Source organism: Vulpes vulpes, chromosome X (assembly GCF_048418805.1).
Source record: "Vulpes vulpes isolate BD-2025 chromosome X, VulVul3, whole genome shotgun sequence".
In the NCBI taxonomy this organism is placed as follows: Eukaryota; Metazoa; Chordata; class Mammalia; order Carnivora; family Canidae; genus Vulpes; species Vulpes vulpes.
In genome coordinates, this window is record NC_132796.1 from 53,254,070 (window position 1) to 53,281,096 (window position 27,027).

At 42.5% G+C, this 27,027-nt stretch overlaps 1 protein-coding gene across 2 annotated transcripts in view; it reads right to left on the reverse strand.

Moving 5' to 3' along the window:
• Window positions 1–6,203: 6,203 nt before the first annotated feature.
• Window positions 6,204–27,027, reverse strand: part of LOC140596057 (doublesex- and mab-3-related transcription factor C2-like) — a 42,921-nt gene continuing 22,097 nt past the window's right edge. The window contains exons 1-6 of one of the 2 annotated variants that reach the window (XM_072743302.1): window positions 16,874–17,440; window positions 15,002–15,220; window positions 14,742–14,899; window positions 13,935–14,071; window positions 12,624–12,768; window positions 11,092–11,635 (exon numbers count right to left, since the gene is read on the reverse strand). In XM_072743302.1, the coding sequence (XP_072599403.1) occupies window positions 11,523–11,635; window positions 12,624–12,768; window positions 13,935–14,071; window positions 14,742–14,899; window positions 15,002–15,216 (768 nt within the window). In that variant the 5' untranslated portion in view covers window positions 15,217–15,220; window positions 16,874–17,440 and the 3' untranslated portion in view covers window positions 11,092–11,522. Of the gene's footprint in view, window positions 11,636–12,623; window positions 12,769–13,934; window positions 14,072–14,741; window positions 14,900–15,001; window positions 15,221–16,873; window positions 17,441–27,027 lie in introns of those variants that run through there. The other variant, XM_072743301.1, reaches the window with a different exon arrangement.

Sequence of the window (27,027 nt, forward strand, 5' to 3'; positions counted from 1 at the left end):
AGCACCTAAATCCCTTGGAATTTCCTGGGTGACAGGAGCACTTTATGTTCCAATATGACAATTCTTGGTTTGGCAAGCCCCTAGATGGTAGCTTCAGAATAGAAACTGGTTTCCAGAAAGATCGAACCTTGATAAGAAGCCTGGAAATTTCATTTCCATACCCCCTCCAACCTCAGAAGAAGGGGCAACAGCTGGAGATTGGGTTAATAATCAATCATGCCTATGTGGTGAAACCTCCATAAAACCCCCTAAACAATGGAGTGCAGAAAGCTTCTGAGTTGGCAAATGCATCCACATGCTAGGAGGGTGGCATACCCCTTCTTCCACAGGGGAAGAAGCTCCTGCAATTGGGACCCATCCAGACCTTGCCCGATGTACCTCTTCATCCTGCTGTTCATTTCTATGTTTCATATAATATCCTTTATTTTAAAAAAATCAGTAAGTGTAAGTAGAGTGTATTTCTGAGTTTGTGACCTATTCTAGAGAATTACAAAACCTGAGGAGGGAGGGAGCCATGGGTACTCCTAACTTATAAACAACCAGTTGGAGGGAAGTTTGGGAGGCCTGAGACTTTTGACTGGCATTGGAAGTTGGAGGCAGTCTTTGAGGGTTGAACCCTTAACCCATGAAGTCTGCACTAACTCAGGGTAGTAGTGTCAGAATTTAATTTAATTGTGGAGCATCCAGCTTGTGTCTGGAGAATCAGAGAATTGTTGTTGGTGTTGTAAAACACCTCAGAATTAATATCAGTTAATATATTTTATGGTTCCAAAATTATAGCTGGTTCTTTTTCAAAATTTTTGTGTCATGTTTATGCATTAATATTCTGTCAATATTGTCATTCTTTCCTTTTATATCCTTGGACATAGTAAGCATAACTTGTGTGTGTGTGTGTGTGTGTGTGTGTGTGTGTGTTTGCATGTGTGTATTTTAGGTGTGCATCAAAAAATTCCAATATCAAGAGCTTTGTGGATCTATGGCCTATCATTTTTCTCATCCTCATTCATTCTTCATCTCTTCATATACTTCTTGCAGTGTGTATCTGATATTTTCTTTTTAAAGAATCATTCATAAATATCATTTCAAGTTGTGGTTGATTTTATTTTTTAAAAGATGTTGCTTATTTATTCATGAGACACAGAGAGAGAGGAGGGGGCCAGAGACACAAGGCAGAGGGAGAAGCAGGCTCCATGCAGGGAGCCTGACGTGGGACTCTATCCTGGTTCTCCAGGATCACGCCCTGGGCTGAAGGTGGCGCTAAACCGCTGAGCCACCCGGGCTGCTCTTTGGTTTATTTTAAATACTTCCACAGATGATTTTCTGTTGCTGCTTCCAGGAACTTTGGACATTAGCATTCTGCAATTATATAAATCTGATGTTAGAGATTAAGATTTTTATGGACTCCTGAGATTCCCCAGTGCTGGTCCACATTCTTTGAATTTGTTTCCTTTTCACTGTTATACCTAGAGTGCAGCCTTTGCCAGTGTCCTTCACCAAGACCATTACCCTTGGCGGGCTCTGGACTTTTTTATTTTGCCATCCAAGCCTCATGAGGCTGTAAAAAGCACTGTTCAGCATTCAGCTTTTTATTCTCAATTTGTTAAACACCTAATATCTAATATCAGTCTCATAGCTTTCTGCTTAGATGTTCTCTAGGACCTTGGCTTGGTAACTTTTCACCACCTGGATAGCTATTTGAGCCATCTAGAGTCATGGTGGGTACCAGTTTTCTATACTGTCTCAGTGGGAGGGATATTCTGAATTGCCTAATCCACCATTGCTGGAGGAAGAAGCACAATTCATTATTTTGATTTTGTTTTGTTTGCTTGATTCCCCACCTCCAAAAGCTGAAGATTAAAGCAAACAAACTCCTGGGTTAGTAGCACATTATTGCCTTTGATCTTCCAAGTTCTCTATTTTATTCATTCAACGATTCCCTTTTACTCATACTATCATTCTCCTCTGGTTGATGTGTAACGGTCTCAGAAGTTACCTGTTCAGTTTTCTTTGTATGTGTTCTTGAAAAATGTGCATTGTTGTTTGGAATGTATATATTTTTAATCAACAAAATGTTGTGTTACAAGATGAACCCAAGGAGGTCCACACCAAGATGCATAGTAATTAAAATGGCAAAACGTAATGAGAATGAAAACCTTTCTAAAGCAGCAAGAGAAAACAGTTACAAACAAGGGGAAACTCCGTAGGGATATCAGCCGATCTTTCAGCAGAAACTTTGCAGGCCACGAGAGAGTGGCATGATACACTCAAAGGGCTGAAAGGACAAAACCTACAATGAAGAATGCTCTGCTCGGCAAAGATAGCATTCAGAATTGAGGAGGAGATGAAGAGTTTGCCGGACAAAAGATAAAGGAGTTCACCATCACTAGACCAGCCTTACAAAAAATGTTAAAGGGACTTCTTCAAGTGGAAAGAGAAAGCTATCACCAGCAGTAAGAAAATTATGAAAAATAAAGATAAAAGCAAGCATATAGCAAAGGTAGTAGATTAAACACTCAGAAAGCCAGTATGGAAGTTAAAACACAAAAGTTGCAAAAATCAATTATATCTACCAAAATTAGTCAAGGGATACACAACATACAAAGATACAAAATAATAATATTTCCCAGTGTCAGGACTGGCCTTCACATTTGAGGCACGGGATCCTGGTGTTAAAGAGGATAAAATAACCAGGGGTCAGTACTGGACCTCTGCCTGTACATTGGTCCATAAGCGATGCCATGACTACTTCTCAAAATGATTATAAATAAGATCAGGAGAGCTAGGTACCCAGCCCAAGGTTACAAGGATAGTGAAGGGCTAAAGCCATGGTTTAAAACCTGATCAGCTGACTCCTTTTCCAGTGGCCCTTGTCCTGGTGAGTTTACCAGTATAGGACACCTCTGCTGGGGTCAGAACTGTATTGGCTGAGTCTGAGGAGGAGTCAGTATTTGGAAGCCAAAGGCTCCATTTTCCTGCTGTAAAAGGCCAAAAGAGCAACCTCTCCCCAGATAAGGACTAAGGCGTGTCTGTGCTTTCTAGATACACCTTTAGAATCCATCTTTCTTAAGGGTTGGTTGGAGGTCTCCCTACCTCCAACCGGGTCAGTGAGGGGGCAGGGTCAGGAGGGGTTGGGATGCTGAAGCCTGAGAAGCCTTTCCTAAAGAGCCCCTCTCCATAGCCCTCTGGGGATACCGAGGACCTCCCAGTATAGAGACTCTTTGCCCTTCAGCTCTGAGGGGAAGTCGTCCACAAAGATCGCCATTTCCTCTGCCAAGCTTCTTAGTTCCCAGGGTTCTCCATGCTCCAAACAAGACAGTGATACTTTTATTGTTCAGGAAACTGAGATTACCTTAACAGCAGCTGGATAAAAGGATAGGGTCTCAGAGACATAGAATTCCACTTTCTTTGTTTTCCAGGTGTGGAAACAGAGGCCTGGAAGGGAAGAGACTTGCCCAAGTTAAGGAACAGGGGAAGCATCTCTTCCTAACATGGGGGAACAAAGGTAATTGCAGCAAGACACTGCATGGTCCCTCACTGTGGGACCAGGGCTGGCAAAGGGAGCACATCTCCCCTCTGAGCGGTAAGACGTGCAAAGTGGAGAGGAGGGTGGGTCCAAAGTGTTCATCACAGCAAGGAGAACCTCAGGTGGGTGATGGAAGCCGGAATCCAATGCAAAAGGCCTAGAAACAATGGCCAGCCCAGTAGCAATGAACACAAGTACTGCCCAGACTATGATATCCCAATATCATTTCCCACTGAAAGTAGCCAAGGAAATTTGGGGAGATGATCGATTCCAGGCCCGGGAGAAGAAAAGCACAAGATGAGCCTGGAACACTTTGTTATACCAGTAGGAATAAAGCCACCCAAAACTATCAGGACCATGTCAAAAGGATATATCCACCTAGTCAAAGACGAGCATTGATAAAGATAATAACTCTAATGACCCGAAACACATCTATGTAATAGGCACACCATTACAAAAATAATTGTACCCCAATGAGGAATGCTAGGGAATAAACCCATAATTTTGATAACTGATAAATAACGTAGAAGAGTGGGCATTTGCTTTATCAAACTCTCCTTCAGGATGATCAAAAGATAAAATGATTGTAGAATATGAGAACTACACAACTTCTAAAGAATTTCACAGGTCTAGTCAATGATCACCAACAATTGCAAATATCATAAGAAGAGTGACAACCACGCATCATGGGCCTCTGATGGAGAAATCAATACCATCCAATCATGGCAACTGGAAGGAGGCACACAAGTTCAGTCGGCCTAATGACAGAATTTGTTGATCTGGGAAACTGAGTCGGCAGGCTCTGCTTCATCTGTAAACTGTTTCCCTTCTTTTGCTGAGGGCCCTGATAGGCCAGGAGCACAGAGACAGGGAACTTACCAGACAGTTGGCTGCCTTCTTCACTTACCCCAACAGCTGTCAGATTCCACCAGGCTGCCCTCACCAGGCTCCCTCATCGCTATGCCTTCCATGTTACAGCCCCATCTAGACCCCTTCACCTTGATCATGTGGCTGCATCATCACCATTCAGGACCCAGGGTCCCATGACCACCTGTCCACCCCCTTATCCCAGACCGACAGATCCCTAGATCTATACTTGCATTAGCTCAACCACACCTGGAGGAAAGAGAACACAGTCTGGTTCCACAACCACCTCGACATTTTCTGCTGACACTTAAATTTACTCTGTCACACTCCCATGATCCTCAGTTTTGGTATCCGGTAATTCACAGAAGCAATCCTTAGAAGGAAATTCACAGATGAGGCCATACACACAGCCAGAAAGTATGGAAGTACATTCACCCCCAACTGGTAATGAGGGAAATACCAAACAAAACAATGAGAAACCATCTTCACATGACATAAAATTTGAAAGGTAGAAGGAAAATGAAACTGAAAGGAATTTGAGATGCAAGAAGAATGAAGAAAACAATAAATATTATAGTAACTCCAAATAGATATGACTATGTAAAACTATAACCATAATGTCGTTGGAGGCTTTAAGTATTAATTGAAAGGATGCTGTAAGATGCCATGAAATTAGGGAGGGAAATAAATCAAGACAAAATGTTCTAAGATCTTGTATGGTCCAAGAGGGTGATAAAAGTATGAAGGTCAGACTTTCATAAGTTGAGGAGGCATGTTGTAATTTTTAGGGGGACCACTTTTTAGAGAGAGTGTTCACAATAACAGACAAATAGGCAAGAAAAGTGAAATGTCAAATCAAAACAATAATCAATCCGAAAGAAAGCAAGGATAGGACAGCGACGGGTGGAAACAGGAAGAGCTGGAATAAATGGAAAATAGAAAAATGAGACAGTTAATACACGAAATGTAAAAGGCAGTCAAAAAAGAAAACACAATCAGACTGGACAATAAAAAGGAAATCAAATTGTGTGTACCTCACAGGAGACACACTTTACAACCTAAGCATACGCAGAAAGTTTGCAATTAAAAGGATGCAAAACAATAGACATACCACATGGGTTTAGCTCTACTGATATTGAGCCAAAAGGACTTTAAGGCAAAATGCATTATTATAGAAAAAAAAGGAGACAGTTTGAAATGACATAATTTACCAGGAAGTTAGATAATTGAAGCTGGTACACAATGAAAAGCATAGTCAAAACTATACAATGTACAAATTGACAGAACTTCAAAGAGAAGTCCACAAATCTGCAATCATTGTGGTTGGTTTATCGACACCTCTCTCAGTAACTGATGTAAGAGACAAAAAAAAAAAAAATCAGTGAGAGTATAGAGAACTTAAACAACATGATTAGCAAATGTGAAATGCTGGGCCTTTGTAAAACACCACCCCCACAAAATGCAGGATGCACATCCAGTTCAAACACATACACCCCCCCACCCCCCACCCCCACACACTTAACGTATAGAAAAACTGATCAGCTATTGGGCCACAATCAGACTCCACAAATGTCACAGGAATTGAATCATACAGAGGATGGCCTCTGACCACAATAGGATTATGGTTAAAAGTAATAATGAAAAATGCCTGTTCAGGTCCTTCGTCCATTTTTTATTTGGATCATTTGCTTTTCTACTATTGAGTTGTAGTAGTTCCTTCCGTTTTTTTGATGTTAACTCCTTATCAGATATGTGATTGTGCAAATATTTTCTCACATTCTGTAGGTTGCCTTTTCATTCTGTTCATCATTCATTTTGTTGTGCAGAAGCTCTTTATCATTTTTTATTGTAGAAACTCACTCATTTGTTATATTCATTGTAGAGAATTCTATTAATAGAACATTCAAAAATTGTCGTTATGTATATATAGGATAACTACTCTGACTTATACTATTGTGGACATTCGGGAGATGTAAAAACGAATGAGGTACAGATTTTGTCCCCATGGAGTTTTTAGTGTGTCTACGGAATATGAAACAATTAGAAAGCAATGATTTTCTGTATATTAAAATACCAAATGATTTATATCCATGCATCCTAACTGTCCGTTATTCCTTTGCTTTTGTCTTTTCAATTCGTTTATTTCCTAAGTTTTAAGTACATCTTAGTAACATATATCCACAAACTATACAAATCAAAATGTGTACCTGAATCCACAAAGTGATACACCCATGTATCCACAAACACATTTAGAAGTAGAACTTCGTAGAGCCCCCTGCCTGAGGAGCCATTATTCCAACTTCCACTACCATATACTGACTTTGACAGTCTTAACGATTATGAATTATAGAGTACATATTGTTTCTGTCTTGGCTTTTTCACTCTAATTACGTTTGGGAGAAGAAGCTTTTTATTTTGATGTAGTCCCACTTGTTCATTGTTGCTTTTGTTGCTTGGGCTTTGGGCGTCACATCCATAAAATCATAGCCAAGGCCAATATCAAGGAGGCTTTTCCCTGTGTTCTCTTCCAGGAGTTTTATGGCTTCAGGTCTTATATTTAAGTTTTTATTCCATTTTGAGTTAATTTTTGTAGACGGGGCAAAATAGGGGTCCAATTTCATTCTTTTCCATGTGAAACTCCCCTTTTCCCAGCACCATTTGTTGGGGAGACTGCCTTTTCTTCTTGAGCGTTCTTGACTCTTGTCAAGAGATATATTTGACAAGATATTCTTAGCTGATATATTAGCTGACTATATATGCATGGATTTATATCCAGGCTCCCATATCTGTCCCCTTGGTCTAGGTGTCTGTGTTTAGGCCAGTGCCATATTGTTTTGATTACTATAGTTTTGTAATCTATTTTGAAATAAGGAACTGTGGTATCTCCTGCTTTGTTCTCCTCATTGAAGATTGCTTTGGCTGTTGGTTGCTATGCCACAACCCTTATGAAAGGGAGCGTGACAATAATGAGCAAGATTACATGTATTTTCACCCTTTATTCAGCAATGGTGCATCTAGGGATCAAAGATATATTGATAAATATTGCTAAAGATTATGTCACAATTTTATTCATTGTGGCTGTATTCGTAATAGCCAGAATAGAAACAACCAAAGTTTGCATCAATAGAAGACTAGCTGACTAAATTATGGTACCTTCACACAATGGCATACTCTATAACTGTTGAAAGGAATGGGAGATGTCTCTACATTGCACTATGGAGTGGTCTCATGGATACTGGGTGTTTTTTTTTTTTCAGATTTACTGAGGTATAATTTATACAAAAAAAAAAAAAAAAAAAAACCCCTGCACATAGTAATGTATATGATTTCACGAGTTTGGTCCATCACCTCTAGGAGTCTTTCTGTGTCCCTTCATTATTTTGTTTTGTTTTGTTTTGTTTCTGCTTTCTTGTGATAAGAAAACTTAACATGAGATTTACCCTCTTAACATATTCTTAAGTGGACAATACCTCTTAAAAAAAGCATCGAATACAGTCAAACTTATGGAAACAGACAATAGAATGGTGGTTGCCAGGAGAGGAGGGAAGGGGAATATGGAGAGTTGTTTAATGGATATAAAATTACGGTTATTCAAAATGAGTATGTTCTAGAGATCTGCTGTCTAACATGGTGCCTATACATAACAATGAAGGCTATGTTTTTAAGTGAAAAAAGGCAAAGTGGAGGGGAGAGGGTTGGGAGGACAGAGTAACTGGGTGATGAACATTAAGGAGGGCACATGATGTAATGAGCACTGGGTATTAGATAAGACTGAGGAATCACCGACCTCTACCTCTGAAACCAATAATATATTATATGTTAATTAATTGAATTTAAATAAAATTTTTAAAAGGGCAAAGTGAAAGAGTTTATATAGATGATGCAGCACTTATCTAAGGAGGAGACAGTATATTGAATGTCTCTCTCTCTCTGATGAGAGATACAAATCTGATGGCCGGGAAGTACCAGTTGCTCCATTCCTTCAGACTTCAAAGAATCTGTTGAATATGCTGCTGCATGGGTTTTGCTTATCCTGGTGTCCCCACTTCCCACTTCTACCCAGTGTTGGCTGTCTCTGAAAACACATGTTCACCCACAAATACTTCTGACAATTCATTGTGCTCAATATTTGTTCCAGATCATTCCATTTTTTTCATTAATAATTAATACTTTCCCTACATGTTAAGCTCTTCTTGGCCAGAAACCAGAGGTGTCAGGCCTTGATGGCCCTGCAGGGTTCACGTGACCTACTATTGAAGAGGTGCCTTTCTGGGCAAGGACTGAAAGTGGCAGAATACTGGAGGGGACTCATACTGGAACATAAGAGCCAACTTAATTTTTCAGGAGTTCTGCAAGCCAGCTGTTGAACACAGCTGTTTTAAAGACTAAATTATATAAAGTAGCAATTACAAGACATGCATTATACTGGAAACAAAAAAAAAATACACAAAAAACTCATCAATTTTTAATTATTTTTCCTACACTTTCCTGTTACCTATGTTCTTCAGTTTATGCCCATTTGTTGTACCTGCCCATGTATTGTACCTGGAAATGCATCCCTTCCCAACTCTGCACTAATTGACCTGGCGTCAGTAGCTTGAAATTGGCAAATGCTACAACAAAGGGCATTTCCCCCCAAGCCACCCCCTCCCCCAGAGAGCCTGCTGTTAAACACTTACAGGCATACCCCTGGTTGAAACTGATCCACTGTGCAGATACTCTCATGTGGTGGATATCCTCAGATCCAAACAATGCCGTTGTAGAACACATGAGAGTCGAGGCCTAACTCACACTATTTATTCTACAAAGTGATGTTTTGAATCTGTGAACTGGAGGAGTACATGAAAAAATAGATGGATATTTCCTCATTTATGACAAAGTCCTAAGATGCCCATAATTTGCCACCGTGAAGAGGCTTTTTAAAAAGGCATAGAGCAGTGTACCCACACAAGTGCGCTTGTGTGCATGCATTTATGGGGTGTGGGGAAGTGGGGTGGCAGGGGGGCTGAAGCATCAGTATCAGGCCTAAAAGGTTCTGCATAGAAGGACAGGCGGGACTCAGAAAAAATGAAAGGGTACAGGACAAAGGGGCTCACTCCTTCTCCCAGTCTCCATCACTTTATTTCTCTTTTCCTCCCTCTTCTCATGCCACATCCTTTAACCCCAAATAGAATTTCCCTTTTACCAATTCAGCTGTGAGACTGTGGCGCACCTAGGATGCAGTTGCACAACAGGGCTTTAGTCCTTTTCCATGTGACACAGCTTCCTTCCTCTGTGATTATGTGGGCTTGTTTATCTAATATCTGGGAGAGGAGGGGTTTCAGGGTCACTGATTTAAGTAGCAAATCAGGGAAGGGAGGAAAGCATGAGATGGATGTCAGTCTTCCCCTATGTGCCAAGTGGCTTTGCATGTTTATCTGGCATTAGATAAGGCTGATTAGAAGCCTTACTTCTCAAGGCCTGAAAGCATAAGTTGTCATCACCATCAGTCATCTTGGGTAAATATGAGGGAGGCAAGGAAGGAGGGAGAAAACACGATGGGAAATAGCCACGGGGCATATCCAATTGAGCTTTCTGCCTTTGGGGCAGGGTCGCCAGTTCTTCCTTTGTTTGGAACATCAGCAGAGGACTGAGAAACAAGTGGAGGTAAGATCGGATCCACTACTACATGTTGTTACCTTGAGTACAAAACAAAGAGACTATTTTTGAGACTCTTCTGACTGGATGTCTGCCTCTTCAAACTTTGAACCTTTCATTCAATGGTTTAGATATATAGAATAGATAGATAGATAGATAGATAGATAGATAGATAGATAGATAACTTTTTAGAAGGTAAATTATTAGCTAATTCAGGGCCTGGTAAAGAGAAGGGAGTCCTCTCCCACCCATCTTTGGCTAAAAATTTCCCCCAAAACACTTGTGCAAGTGGGGGGTAATAATGCCTAGCTCAGAGACCTGCTGTCAGGCTATATGTCTTCAGCATACAGGGGGCACAAAATCAAGAAATGATATTGATTCTTCCTCATATTTCATGGGTCCTTCAAAAATAGGCTCTGGGTCTAATTCACCTCCCCTCTTTGATTCTTCTGGCCCTGGTTGGCTTCAGTGTCCCCCACTGTAAAATACACATTGGACTAGAATCAGCCTGGCATTCGCTTGGTCATAGTTGGCCTGAATGGATGTTTTCCTTGGCCCATGTAGAGGTCTTAAAGAGGAAACCAGAGCCAACATTTTAAAATTGAGATATTTTACGTAGATATCTGGAATTCCATTTTCTCTTGAAAAATCAGGAGATGTGGCAATGCAGAGTCTACATTCCTGCATGGCAACAATCGGCTAGAGCCAGGTGCCACCTGGCCCCTTAGGTAGAGCATGCACTGTCAGTTGACCAGAGCCTATCTGGGCTGTTCCACTCATTTATAAGACCTGCTTGACCCTGCAGACAACTCAATTTGGGGCCCTATGGACAGCTGGAAACAGTCTGTGCCAGGCAGAGGGTAGGCACTTACTTGCTCAATGAGTAAAACCCTTAACGCCTTTTTCTTTTCCCCACTACCATTTTCTTCTCTAGTCGTGTTACGAAATCCCAGTTATTGAGTAGGGGACTCTCACTTTGGAAAGCAAATTGAACAAGTCCATCAGAGTCAGGATGGTCTACGTTATACTGTGGTAACAAACAACACCTATATCTCACTGCCTTACAACAACAAGGGTTTACTATTTGTTCACACACATAAACCTAGACACAAAATGAAAACGTCCTTGTATTTTGACAAGCATGGATACGTACATGGGTGCACGGCTATGTTTGTGATCACAAGTCAAATGAAAACTCTGGCATATGAACAAATGACCTTTCACAGAACCCTATTGAGAGAATGATCAGCTTCAGTTGCACAACCTTGTTTTTCTAAGAGACATAAAAAGGCCCCAGAATCCAAGGCAGTAAGGGATGGCGGTACAAGAATATCCACCCTCAGCCAAAAATTGCCCCCTATAATAAAAAGGGCCTGAAAAAGCCTGTAAAAGAACCTGCAGGTTAAAAAAAATACATGTTAAGCATACTGGACATTAAACACTTTGCAAATGCATAAATAAGCAGTACTCTAGTGAGGCCTTCTCTTCTGGGCTTCTAGCTCAAGAGGGAGATGCACCCCAGATGTCCAATAGGCAGAGAAATAGTGGTGGCTGGCCTGGGTCTCAGAGAGGGGCTAGGAGGCTGGAGTCTTGTATCTCCAGCAGGAGCTGCAGATAGAAAGGAAGGCATCAGAGCCAGGTCAGATCCATTTCCTCTCCTGGCTCCCCCCTCTTTTTTGTTCCACCCAATCTAGGCTTTGTCACCTGGACTTACAGACTACAGCACAGAACTCTTCCTCCCCGATTTGCTCATCTCGGGTCTTGCCTCCTCCAGTCCCTCCATCAGAGCCACCACATTTCTTTTTGTCGAGCCCAGGATCTTTGAATATACTCCTCCCTAGCTCACACATTCCCTGCCTCCTCACCACGCACAGTTTCTGGTCTAGCCCCTAAGCCTGGCATTCCAGACCTCTGTGATTGGCAGCCTCTCCGGCTTTGCCCCCTTCTGTTCCAGCAGTTCCTCCTTCACTCAGGTTGCTGCTTCACTCGTGCACCATACCCCATCCAACATTTTGGTCTAGGAATGCCCAGCCTTCCGTCTCAGCCTTCTCAGGCATCTACCTCTCCTCAGACTTCCTCTGTTCCTTCCTCTCCAGGCTCATCAATGAAATTTAGCCACAAAACACAAGGGAAGTGTAAAGGCATCCAGGCTCCACATGGAGACTGGAATCAGAGAGCAGATCACCCTCCAGCCTAGGCTCTCATCACCTATGCATATCCTGCCCACCACAGCAGAACTGTAGGTGTGTGGATAGAAAGCTCTGGGCTGGGAGTGAGGAGACCTGGGTGTTCCACTTGATAGGCTGCATGCCCCAGGGCAAGTTCCTGCCACTCACGGGGTCTCGGTTTCCTTGTTTCTTGATGCTAGGGTGCTAGGGGCATTTGCTGTTGAGCACGGAGCTCGATAAACTGATGATTGAGTGAGCAACCATCAACTGCCATCTCCAGCATCAGACTGAGGAGCTTGGGGTGCCTGGGCCCAAGGAGGTTCAACCCACCAACTCCGACCTCCCAGTTAGGCCCTGCTTACCACAATGCCCTCCCATTTCCCAACCATCCCCACCACTCCACGTTCTCCTTTCAAGGACCGGGCTACCTGCTGCCACGCAGGGCTGTAGCAGGAAGATGGAGCCAGAAGACTCCTGGGTAGAGTCTCTCAGAATCAGCAGAGCCTCGGCTGCTTCCAGCTTCCGCTGCCACTCTGAGGCAGAAACCAAGTCCTGGTCAGAGGCTTCAGGAGCCTGCCAGGGAAAGGGTGTGAGAGAATGGGAACCGAAAACCCACGCCTCCCCACCTCATGTGGCAAGTGCCCCTTCAGTCCCGGGTTCTGCTCAAGGCCCCACCCCCACCCCAAGGCCATCTGCTCTTCCCATGCACTAAGCTTGGCCCCTGCCAGGGTTGTGGACCCTGCTATTTTCCCAGAATCTGTGGCTGCAGTAGGACAGGCCAAGGATGGCACAGAGCTGGAGGACCAGGGCTGAGCATCTAGAAACAAGAAGAGAGGCCAGAGGATTAAACCCTCTGGCAGGCAGACATATACTACCAGTAGAGAGAGACAGGGCCAGGACTTTGCAATATCTGGATGTGGGAGTCTGAATGCCTGCTGGCTATTAGTCGTTGTGGCTCGCACAAGTCCTTTCCTCTGTTTGGTCTGTTTTCCTTTCCTTTCTATGTCCTTCTTCTGTATCTCTCCTGGAACACTAATTCCTGCCAGCATTTCCAAAACTCCCAGGGCCACAGTGACGATTATGGGAAATCACAGGTGTCTGTGTTTTAATCTGCAAGGCACCTGGAGGGATGTGATCGCTGTCCCTTGTGCAGGGACTGGTTCTCACCTCCATATTCCCCAATCCCCATGGACCTTGAAGGACCAGCTTGGCTCATCTAATGGCCAGGAAGCTTTCTCTAATGACCTCTGGACTCCCCACCCCGGCCCTTGTGACCCTCACCATCGTGGCCCTCCTTTTAGCAGGACCTTCTATCCCATCAGTGTGTTTCATGTGGAATAATAGCCTCCATTAGTTGAAGTCCTGCTATGGTGGCACGCCTTGGCTTAGTCCTCTTGTCCGTGCTATAGGTGTAGGATATTGTCCCTATCAGTACACTGCTAGGGAAATGGAGGCGGGGAAATGTAATGTCACTTGTCATAAGTCTCACGAATAGGCAATGGCAAGGCTGGGAGAGCCCTGCCCGTGCCCGCTAGTCCGATATGCTGCCATCTCCACACGCCCCTCCTCCCCCTCCCCCCCGCCCCTTCTTGTCCTGCTCCTCTCCTCCCCCTCCTTCTCCTCCTCATTGGCTGTCTCCTCCACTCCTTCCTTCTCTCTCCCACAACATCAAGCACAAAGGCTGGGCACCCAATAACATAATATACAACTAGCTCCATGTCCCTTCTCACTTTACTCACAGGCTGCGCAGGGCAGGGATCCTGTGGGTCTTCCTCGAAACAGAAATTGTTAGTTGCATCCTCAAGGCTGCTGGAGTCCCAGATGGAGACAAAGGTTTTGGGGCCTGACCAGCCAGCAGAGCTCCTTGGGTGCTTGCCTGCAGGAGCAGAGAGCACAGGGTGGAGTCAGGCACCAGGCCGGCCACGGAGAGGACATATGTATGGGTATGTTCTGGGATGAGGATAGAAGCCCAGAATGTCAGGGCTGAGAAGACCTGGAAGACCAGCCAGTTCCCACTCTTTATTTTCCACCTGGGGAACTGAGGCCCAGAAATAGTATTTTCCCAAGGTCACACGGCAAGCTGCAGTAGGGTTAGGGAGGGAACCCCTGTCTTCAGGACACAGAGAAGAGTCTGGGCAGTGGGTGAGATGGGAACCTCCCCCACAGGCCCCAGACTCTCCTTACCTCCCTGGGGGCTGCAAAGCGGTGGGCCTCAAGCTGGGACATGAGGTTCTCCTTCCCAGCTGTGGGAAGCTGGGGACACTTTAGGTGAGCCTTTCCCCCTGACCCCACCCCACTCTTCCTCACCCCCAGTCTGAGGTCTCATCTCATTTAGATGGACCATTTAGACCACCCCACCCCCCATTCTCTCCTTTGCACCCACACTTGGTAACTAATATTGATGAAGTTTTATAGGTGGGGCAGCTAAAGGACCGAGGAGTAACTTGCCAAGGTGACATCAAAATTGGGTAGTAGGACTGGTGACAGAACTGCTCAATGATCCCTAACTCCAAACTCAGATGTTCTCCCTGGCCAGAGACACTCACTGATGACTCCTGCTTGAATGGTCAACTTTGTGACATGGCCGTGAGCTTTGGGAGGGGAGGCCCCACTCCTTGTCAGTCCTTGAGCCAGATGCCTCTTTAGGTGTGCCCCCTGCTCCTTGTTCAAGGCACTCTCAGCAGGCAAGACACTGCGGTGCTCCCTAAAGTGGGGAATTGCAGGCCTACAGTCAGTCACATTTAGAGGGGGCCCACGCAACCCCCCCCCCCGCACACACACACCCTTTGTCAGACACTATACTCACGAGAAAAAGGCACACTTGTGACAATCGCAGGCCTGGAAGGGGCAGAAGTGCTCCTGGTCCTTGATTTGCTCAGTGAAGCCGTGGTTGTAGCAGCGGACACAGCGACTTACAGCTCTTTTGGGGCCAAGTTCAATCCCCCATGGGGCTCCGGTCTCAAGACCAGTGGGGGAGCCCGAGGGGCAGCAGGGCACAGCAGGCATCTCATTGGGATCCATGGTTCTAGGGCCAGGAGCAGAGGTCAGGATGGCCACATGATCCCCCTACCCTCAACGTACTTCCTCTGCCCTTTGAAAACCCCACCTGACGTGCCTGGATTCTCCTTCACCCAGCTCACCGCTGAAATCAGATCCCATCCACCCTTCTTGCTCACAGAGCCTCCTTCCCAGGAAGCCCCACTCATACATAGTCTCATTCCAAGAAACTCTTGGCATGGTTCCTGTAAACTTTCAATCCAATCATTATTCTCGTTGCTTTCCTTCACTCTACATAGACCCCATGTTCAGGCATACTCATGCACTCTTGTGCCCCCTTCAACAATTATTGCCCTCCCCTTCTCGTGTATCATCCTGTACTCAGCCATACTGCACTATTTTTCCTGGTCTCCACCTCCGCAATTGTCTTCCTGACCTCCTGCATTCATTCACTCCCTACTCATGATTCTAGCCCTAGCCCCCCTTTCCCTCCCTCCCCCCTGAATTCTATTATTAGTCTCATGTATGTCCTACATTCAACTTTCCTCTCACACCTCATTCGGACTCTCTTCTTGCACCCTACCATAATCTTAATTATTTTCTCACACACACCCCCTTTAAGCTGACACCCGCTTTGCGCACCACGAAATTATATTATGATGCTGGATCCCAAGCCCCTCTTTCAATAATTATTTTTATTCATCCCTTCCAGTATTTAGTGACCAGATCCTCCTTGAGCCCCCTATCGAATGTCAGACCCCGATCTAGTCAACAGCCAACTCCTCACTGCACTAATTGCTTTCTTCCGCCAACACACCCTCTTTGCTTTCATGCAAACCCACGTATTCCCTGAACAACCTCTCAGCAATCTTTCACACTCCTCTTTCCTCTTCACACTTCAATGGTCCACCTCCCGGTCCCTCACACATGGGGTGCACCACCGCATCTCAGGCAACCCAATCATTCGCTGCCACTACCACATCAGAATCAAAGGCAGGGACATGAGCTCCACCTCAGGTTCCAGAGGCCAGGGGTCAGGGGGCTGAGGCAAGGGTTTCCTCCCACAGGCATTTGGTGGTTGTTGGTTGGTGAGGGGGGCGGCGGGGGTGGGGCAGAGTGCGAGGTATATCAGGAGCTGGCAGAGGTACCCCACTGAGGTGGAGAAGAAGAGACACAGTTGGTCATCCCAAGCAGGAGGGAGGGAGGAATAGAGGAAAGGACGGCGGGGTGAAAGAAGGTGTGTGGAGAACGAGGGTCGAGGGTCGAGGGTCCGATTCCTAATGCCAGCCTCTGGTTACCTCAGCTTCCCATAGATCAGAATCCAACAGCAGGGACAAGAGGTGGGAAGGAGGACCCAGCTGTCTCTCGCTCTCACTCTCTCTCTCTATCTCTTTCCCGCCCTTCCCACAAAGGCCAATGAGCTTCCAGCGCTGCCTTCCACCTCCGAAGCTGAGGCCAGCGACCAATGAGCTTTGAGTTCCATCGAAGCTCACCCAACAAAGTCCCGCCCCCTCTCCTCTTGCCTTGGTGTGGCGGCTTTACCAAACCAGACTCTAACTCGTGAAGTGAAGTGAAACTTTGTGCTTCCCAGACACAGGCTGGCAGGCTTTTCTCTCTTTGGATATGAAATATTACATATGCGTGCATATTTAACTCATGTCCTTGGTATTCTGTAACTTACCTTTACAAAATTCACCGTGTGTTTTTAAGATTCATCCATATTCCCCTGTCAGGGATTGTCAATGGGCGGCGGGGTCCCGGGTGGTGTGGGGGGATTCTGTACCCCCAGGGTACATTTGGCGGTGCCTGAGTCATTTTGTTCCATCTTTGCGTGTCTCCGTGTCTGAGCTCCCTCTTCTGTTCCACAGATAAATTTGTCTATAACTGTGCCAGTACTACACCATCTTAATTTTTACCTCTTGTTATGACATCCTGATCTATGGTTGGGCAACTCCCCACATCTTATTCGTAATCTTCAAGCATCTCTTCCTTATTCTTCCCTTCCAGTATAAACGTCAGAATCAGCATGCCACTTTCCTTGAAAGCTCATTTGTAACGGTTTGGGGTTGCATTTTCTTTAAATCTGTGGATGAGCTAGGGGAGAATGGACTATCTTCAGGACACCCAGCCCTCCTAGTCACCAACCTGGCATGTCTCTCCATTTAGGTAGGTTTTCCTTAACGTTTTCAGTTTAGTGTTTAGTTTTATCTTTTGTACATTCAGATCTTGTACATACTTTCTTGCATTTATCCCAAGATATTCTAGAGTGTTGTTGCTTCTTGTACTTGATACCTGTTTAAAATGGCATTTTCTGATTGTATCTGACTTATAGGAATCCATTTGACTGTTTAAAAACTATATTGACCTTAAAGTCAGCCACCCTGCTAAACTCTGTGATATCTAATAATTTGTCTTTAGACATTCTGCTGTTTTTCACAAATCTGTGAGTTACAGAAGCAGAGTAATCAATGTATAGGTTTCTCAAGCCTCTACCGGCTGGCTCGGGCCTCCACACAAGGTTGAAGAGACATGACGAAATTGGACCTGAGTTTTCCCTAGTATTAAATAGAACGCTGCCAACATTTCCATAATAAAATATGTTTGCTGTTTCACTGTTTTTTTCTCCCTCCCTTCCTCTCTCCTTTCTTTCTTCTCCTTTCTTCTTCCTTTCTCTCTTTCCTTTCTCCTTCTTTCCTTTCTTTCTCTTTTCTTTTTTCTTTCCCTTTATACAATTAAGGAGCTTCCCTTATATTTCCAGCTTAACGAGTTTGTTTCAAAAATCATGACTAGATTTTGAATTTTACATTTTTGTCTCTATTGAAATGATCAAGGATCTATTTGTCTAGTCTGTTAATACAGTGTCTGTTATTTGTAGATGCTTTTTTTCAAAATCTTTAATGAAACTTCTAATCACAAAATGATAAAAATCATAAGCATGTATCTTAATGAGTTTTCAAAAATTAAACATACACATTCCGTTAGCACCTAGAGCAAGCAACAGAATATGTTGGCAACACATAAATCTCTCTCTTGCCCCCTTCCATCTATAGTTGTTTTTTGTTGTTGTTGTCGTTGTTGTTCTTAATGTGAATCCAGCTTTGCTCTCTTAGGACAAATGTAGCTTTGTTATGGTGGATCATCTTTTGTAGATGCTGGTGGGTTCAGTTTGCTAAAATTTTGCTTAGGATTTTTGTGTTTCCTGCTCATTAGCAAGATCAACTTGAAGTTTGTCTTTCTCATACTATCCTTGCTGCTTCCAACGTCAAGGTTTCTAGTCTCATAGACTGAGTTGGGGGATAGGTTCTCTTTTCTATCCTCTGGAAGTTTTTCGGGATTCTCTGTCTTGAGACTTTATTAAAATATTACCAGTAAATAGCTGTGGGGCCAGTTTTATTCATTTTTTTTCTTAAGTTGTACTGTGGATAATTTCAAGTGTATACAAATAGGGTTTGTACAGAAACTTACAGTCTCCAGGTTCATTACAGTAGTGCTGTTGGTCCTGGACCATTAGTTTGCATCAGAATCCAAATAAGCCAAAGAGCTTGTGAAAACAGATTGCTGAGCTCTACATCTACAGTTTCAGACTAAAAAATCAGAGGTGGGACCCAGAGTTTGCTTTTCTGACAAGTTCCCTGGTGATGCAGATGCTGCTGGAGGGGGAGCCACCCTTTGAGCACACTGTACAAGAGAGAATAGTGAGGGCGCCTCCAAGTATCCATCCCTGGGCTGCAACGATTAACAACTCATAGCCAATTTCATTTCACATATATCTTCTCCCCTCAGTCTCCTCCAGATAATTTTCAAGGAGATACCATAAGCCATCTTATTTTTTTGTGGAACACTTCATCACGTAACTCTAAAATATGAGCGATCCATTTTCCTCAACTATCTATTTGAAAAGAGATTCAAAGCACACAAAGTGGAAGAGTGAACATTCTTTTACCTAGATTTCATACTATCCCATTGCTTTATCTCTCCTTTTTTCTTCTTTTTGCCTAACCACCCAGGTTCCAAACACCCTTGTCTAACCATATTACTATTGTCACATTGAAGAAACTTAAGTGGCATGATAACATTATTAAGTCCATACACACTCCATATTCAAATTTCCCCCACTTGTCCCAATGATGTCCTTTTGAGGGTCAGCAGTTCAATCAAGTATCATACATTGCATTCAGTTGTCATGTCTCTAGTATCTTCTAGTCCCAAACAGTCCCTCAACTTAAATCTTCCATGTCAATGACATTTTCCAAGAGCCTAGGCCTGTTTGCTTCCAACGTGTCCGCAATATGGCCTTGCCTGACATTCTCCTCTCATTTAGATGATTTTGGTTTAACATTTTTGGCAAGGATATTAAATAGGTGATGGCTAGTTACATTACATCACATCTGGAAGCTCCCAAGGTCAGTTTGTCTAGCTGTCAGTGCTGCTATTGGCACTACTCAGTTTGATCACTTATTTATGGTATCATTGGGCAGCTCCGTCCATTGTAAAGATACCTTTGTCCCTCTGTGACTTACAAGCAGTCCATAGCGTGACATTTTGATACCGTGTGGGAATTCTGTTTCCTCCCCACAGAATTTCACCTCTTGGCCTTAGTTTTTGTTGCTGGCTCTTGTCTGATTTGATTCTTACTTTGGTGGTTGGAAAATGATGACTTTCTGTTGCTATCATTCCTTTCTACTTTTTCATTGGCAGACATTTTGCTGTAAAGATGAGCATCCCAGCCCCCAGCCCCCCACCTTGTTGCTGTTGCTGCTGTTGTGTTTGCAACAGCAGAGAATGATGAAAAGTTATTCATTTGTTGTGCTCAAAGAAATATAAAGAGAACAAAGTGGACAATATCAAGAGAAATGTAAACAAATTTAAGATGAATTTGATAAGAAGTTCTCTAACAGTCCAAACATAATGACAAAATCTAGTGCCTGAAATTAGCAACAATAACAGCAACAACGTTTTTAACAATTGTTTTTTTAAATTTCCATTTCCCTGATGAAGTATGATGCTGAGCATTACTCTCTTAATTTCCATCCATTTTATTGGTTTTTATCATGTTTTGGTTATTAGTATTGACATTCCATTGCAAAATAATAATATTATCCACATGGGGTCATTATGGGGGAAAAAAGAGAAAAGAATGGGGTCATTTTAAGTACATGTCTTGGCAGAACATAAAGACTCCGAACTCTGGGAAACGAACTAGGGGTGGTAGAAGGGGAGGAGGGCGGGGGCTGGGGGTGAATGGGTGACGGGCACTGAGGGGGGCACTTGATGGGATGAGCACTGGGTGTTATTCTGTATGTTGGTAAATTGAACACCAATAAAAAATAAATTTATTTTAAAAATTTTAAAAAATAAAATTTGAAGAAAAAAAGTACACGTCTTGGTTTATCCTCTTCATTTCCTTATCTTGCTCAAGTTGGATAAAGCCAAAGCTAGAGGTCACATTGATGGAAAGTTAGTGCCCAGGAATCTTTAAGTTTCATGGTACAGTTGATTTCATATAAGCAATGCCTTGGGAAAGTGGAGAAGGAAACAATCGGCTTTGCCTGGGGAGGCAGAAGAAACGCTATGGTGCTTGGAATACAGTATCTCCTCACCATCAAATGAGGGCATGTTCAAAAAGAAGGACTCTGAAGATAAACTGCTTATAATTGAACCTCAGCTCCCCACTTCACCAGATGTTTGACTTTGCACAAGTTACTCGCCTCTCTGTGTCTTGGTTTTCCCATCTGAAAAATCAGGCTAAGAGCAGCCCAAATCTGGAAACAACCCCAATGACCATGAAAGAATGGATAAACAGACCATGATATATACACACCACACTGTGGAGAGTATTGCTCAGTCATCAACAAGGATGAAGTTTTGAGACATACAATATGGATGAACCTCAAAAACATTGTGCTCCGTAAGTAACCATAAGCAAAAGGTCACACATTGTATGATGCTCTTTATATGCAACATCCAGAGTAGTTAAAGCTATAGAGATCAAAAGAATATTGATAGTCCCCAGGAGGAAGGGGTATGAGGAGGGACCAGTTCACTGGTACAAGGCTTTCTGTTGGGTTGGTGAAAATGTTTTGAGGAAACAAGACAGAAATGGGCATGCACAACATTGCAAATGTACAAAAAGCCACTGAGTTGTATGTTTCTAGATGGCTGATTTTATGTTATGTGAATTTCACCTCAATAAAAATACTCACTGGATATGTTAGATTTGACATAGCTGAGTAGTAAAGTAGTGAAATGGAAACTAGATCTCATTCAATTACCCAGGCTGTAACAGACAGACACAGTATGCAATATTACCATAAATCTATTGGAATGGCCAACATCCAAAGCACTGATAAAACCAAACACTGTAGGATGTGAAGCAACAGGAACTCTCACCTATTGATGGTGGGGATGAAAAATGCTACAGCCACTTTGGAAGACAGTTTGGCAGTTTCTTACAAAACCTACCATGTGACCCAGCAGTTATGTTTTTGGTGTATTCTCAAATGTGATAAAAACTTATGTCGATGCAAAAACCTACCCGTGGATGTTAGTTTCAGCTTAATTCACATTTTCCAACATTTGGAAGCAATTTAGATGTCCTTAAGTAAATGAATGGATAAACTGTGATATATCCATACAATGAAATATTATTCAGCACTAAAAAGAAATGAACTATTAAGTTGTGAAAAAACATGGAAGAACCTTAACCTATATTACTAAGTGAAAAAAAAAAAAGCCAGTTGGAAAAATGCTATATACTGTGATTCCAACTACACTACATTCTGGAAAAGAAGAAACTATGGGGACGGTAAAAAAATCAGTGGTTGCCCAGGGTTCGGGGGGAAAGGAGGGGATGAATAGGCAGGACATTGAGTATTTTTAGAGCAGTGAAAGTATTTTGTATGACACTACACTGGTGGATACATGTCATTATATATTCATCCAAACCCATTAAATGTACAACATCAAGAGTGACCTCTAACGTAAACTATGAATTTGGAGTAATAATGATGTATCAACATAGGTTCATCAATTGTGACAAATGTACCACTCTGGTGGGGGATGTTGACAGCTGGGGAGGCTATGCATGTGTAGGGTCAGAGGGTATATGAGAACTCTCTGTACTTTCTGCTCAGTTTTGCAAAAATTGAACCTAAAATTGCTCTGAAAAATAAAGTCTATTTAAAAAAAATTGTTAAGATGACCTGGGTTATAAATTTAATCACTATAAAATGGCTTAGATCTTTTGTGCATGCACAGGTGCGTGTGTGCACACGCACACGCGTGCACACACATGCAAACATTTTAGATGGACACATGCCAAGAAATATAAATAAAATAACACTATTTCAGTCACAGAACGTATGTTAGAAAACAGTGACACCATATATTATATTTTACAAAACGCAGAAGATCTTCAGCTATGTCTCTATATAATACCTTACCAACAATGTGAAAGAGGAATTGATTCCAAATCTGAAAGAAGTTTCAAATACCTTATTTTTATCATTACACAAGTTGTGAGACATGAGACCTTGACCAATTGATACTTTAGGTACATTTTGTCTCCAAGGACTTTCCAATTTGCAAAGCCATGATTCGTAGCTTAAAAAAAAATTGAACTCGTGGCACAGATAAACAGATACTGTGGAATCTATTCTATCACTTACAAAAGCATTTGAGCTAATTACAGGAGGTATTACAAAAAATAGTTTGTGTCAAGGACAACAATCTAGCTGTTATGCTGAAAATTGAATTTCATTGTTGTTTTAAACCACGAGTCCAGAGATGCCTGTGTGGCTCAGAGGTTGAGCATCTGCCTTTGGCTCAGGGCATGATCCTGGGGTCCCGGGATCGAGTCCTGCATTGGGCTCCCTGCATGGAGCCTGCTTCTCCCTCTGCCTGTGTCTCTGCCTCTCTCTGTGTCTCTCATGAATAAATAAATAAAATCTTTTAAAAAATAAAATAAAAATAAACCAAGAGTCCAATATTTCCCTTACTCTTCTTTCCACTGTGTGATACATAATGAGAGCATGGGTAGTTAGGTTTCTAAAGTAGATCCTATGTCGACTATCGTGGATAGGGCTATTAATGTCCTTCAGTAAATATGTGCAAATGTAGTGAATCATTGTAGGTTAATTTTGTCGGTCTCACTAGAGGTTTCTAAGTTTTATGGATCTTTTCAAGGAACCAGATTTTTGTTTCACTGATTTTCTCTATTGTCTTCTGTTTTATATTTCATTGATTATTGGGCTTTATCTTTAACATTGCCTTCCTTCTGCTCACTTAGGGTTTATTTTGCTCTTCGTCTTCTTCTAGTTTCCCGAAGCTGAGAACTTAGACTATTGATTTGATGGTTTCCTTTTACTTAATGGAAGCCCTTAATGATATGAGTTTGCCTTTCAGCAATGCTTTAGCTTCATCCCACAAATTTTGGTATGTTTTATAAGCATTTCCATGCAGTTCGATTCATTTCTTGATGTGCTGGAACATTTTCCCTTTAGTCCATAGATTGGGTGGCCTCCTTACCAATGAGTGCCATTAAAAGTCCTAAAATCATTTCAGCAGAGATGGGGCAGATCTCCTCCTTACTGCCTGGTGAAGGTATAATTTAATTATACCTCCCGAACTTCCACGTGATTGATTTCCACTAACATAGGAGGGGCAGAATGGCTCCTGTTTCTTCCAGTCAAATGTGGAATTCTAGGCTTCCCATTAGACCTTGCTGGTTTGCATGGGGGCGAGTCCATGGGTTGTTCTGTGGTAGTTGGCTGAAGTGGAACAGTTATTGTCAAAGGGTTTTCCTCCTGTCTTGCTAAGCTGTCACTTTTTTTGACCCTTGTGCTAGAGACGGCAGCCTTTTGTTGCCGCTGTTTTGTTGTTGTTGTTGTTGTTGTTGTTGTTGTCCTTGTTTTCATTGTCATGGTTGTCATCATCACTGGTTTGCTTGTGCCTTTTGTCATTTCTGGGTAGCTGGCTTCCTCAGCTCAAAGTCTGGGATATATGACACGGACAGAAAACCAGGGGAACTCACCATTTTGTCCTTCCTTTGGTTCCGAGACCCCTAGTTGTTCTGCCTACCCCTCTCCACTTTGCAGAGTCCTGTGTTTATTTTATATATGGTACCTAGGGTTTTAGGTTGTAGTTAGTGGGAAGAATAGGGAAATGTACTTCTACTCTATCTTCCCAGAAGCTTCAGAAATCTCTGTATGAATTTAATTATAAGTCCTGATTTTTAGCATGTGTTTGAATTTAAAATTAAATTTAAATTCAATTTTAATCCAACTTAAAATAATTGAATTTTATTTTATTTTTTTAAATAATTGAATTTTAAATGAAAATTAAAATTAAATACAGATTTTGAATTCAATATATTTGTCCTTGACTAGAAACTCTAATTGGAAGAAATAAGCACATCTATTTAATACGCTATTTGAAAAGTATACCCCCAATGCATGTGCTTTGAAGAAACAGAAATTTATATTCAAAAGATGCCCGGATAAATCAGGAATAATTAAAACAATTCTATCATAAGTAAAACCCAAATTTTAGGTTGAAATAATAGTTTGAAAAAAAAAGAAATAATAGTATTTTGGGGGGGAATTTCTCAGTCTGTAACTTTGGATGTTTTCCCCAATTTCTTTTATTTTTATTTTTAAAAAGTTTCCCCCAATTTCTAAGGTATATCTACTTCATTGAAGTTAATATTCAGAAACATACTTCAGCTTCAATAACCAAATATGAGCTTTCCTATAAAAGCTGTTAAAATGACAACTGAGAAATTCAGTAGATGTGTCAAATTTGTCACTTGGTAAATGTATTCATTTTCGGCGAGTTGATTTTGTTGTCACCCAACATCACAAAGCATAACAGGGGGCTCCTGGCCACTGTCCATCTGTGCAAGCACACGGAGGGAGGAACTCATTGTTGGCCAAATGAGGCAAATGGATTCTGAATCTCTTAATTTGGGTCACCATAATAGATTTTGCGGGTTTGTGGCATTTTGGAGGTTTGTCAATAGTAATTAGAGCTAATATTTTGGGGGCATTCGCTATTTGCCAGGTAGTGTGCTAAATGTTCTATAAACATTGTCACATTTAGTACTCACCCCCGTGATTATTCCAAGTTTTGAAAACTGGAAATCTGAGACTAGGAGAAACTAAGTAATTTGCCCAACTAAGAAGTGGTAGAACCTAGTTTCAAATTAAAAATCATCTATCTTAATTGTCACTTGTGGGCTCCTTGACAACTTTACAGACATATTTATCCAAGGTTCCAGAGTTCCTTGAGTAATCAGGCCCTGAACAAACAGGTTGTATGTTAGCAGGCATCTCTTGCAGTTCAAAGGGTTTCACATAAATAGACATTGTATGTAAACTCAGATTTTATAAAGGCTACTGTGGGACTCTTGGGTCAACGGCCAAGTGATATTTGTTGAGTATGCAGAGATTGATTCAAAAGGAGAAAGATGGAGCTATATTTCCATTCTGTGGTGTGAAGAGTAGTCTTTTGGGTCTCTTCTATGTTTTGCTCAGAAGTCTATCAATAACCAGCAGGGTGGTGGGCTGCATCAATATAAAAATAAGCCATTTCAGTGTAAAGTACTAACTTGGTGCTTTGGAATTATGAAAACTGAGACTGGCTGTTCAAATGGATCTCTCTTTCTAACTCTTCATATGGGAGATCTCTGCAGTTCTTCATCTGCCCTCTTATTCACTTGAGGCTCTCAGCTTCCTGAAGGGATTAGGGGTGAAATTAGTTGTGACCAGAGATATTAGTCCAGGCTTGCTGCCAAATATCCTGGTGAAGACCTGGTTATATTTAAGCCATGGAGGCCAAAACTAACTGCCACTGAACTGAATTAAGATATAATTTGGTGACTGGGGTGCCTGAGTGGCTCAGTCAGTTAAGCATCCCGCTCTTGATTTTGGCTCAGGTCATGATCTCAGGGCCATGGGATTGAGTCCTGCCTCAGGCTTCATGGTCAGCAGGAAGTCTGCTTCTCTTCCTCTCCTACTGCCCCTCCCCCTGTGTGCTCACATGGTCTATCTGTCTCTAAATCAATAAATCAACAAATCAATAAATAAAATCTTTTTTTTTTAAAAAGATACAATTTGATGACCACATGCAGACTTGGCAATCATTACGCTTCAAATATTCCAGTTAAATTCATTTCTTTTCAAGAGTGACACCTTTGAGATCAAAGATAGTACCTTATATATCTTTGCTCCCACAGCTCCTATTGTGGTCCCTTTCACGTGGTCAGTGACCAACAAAAGTCATTTCTCAAGAGACATGTAAGTGCAAAGCACAGCAACAAACACCATAATAGACAAGCGCAGTGAAAGGTTGTACTGGAAGCCGGCCAAAACGGCAGAGGAAGAACCTCTGAAAATTCTGTCTTCCCTAAAATCCATGAAAAAACTGGCAGAAAATTTCAGAATCAATGTTTTCAGAACTCTGGAAATTCACCAAAAGCATGCAACAACCTCAGTATGTTTATTCTAGAGACAGATGAATCTCAGTAGGAAGAGTGAGTTTTTGGTGGCATTTTAACTGGTCATATTCCCATGCCCCTCTCTGCAACCCTGTGATAGCCTTGACTCTGGACAGTCTACAGTTGCAGTAAAAGCCAGCAGCTTGGCAGCTGCCAGAGGGAACAGAAAGGAGATGGGCCTCCTGCAAAGTTTCATTCCCAGACAACTGTCATCATTTGATCTGTCTGGTTGTTCCCTGGATGACCCCACTCACACGGCTGTCTGTATTTGGACTGACTCAGAGCTTCCCCATTTGAAGTGCCCATTCCCTGGGGGCATTTGTCAAAAACATTTAGGAGCA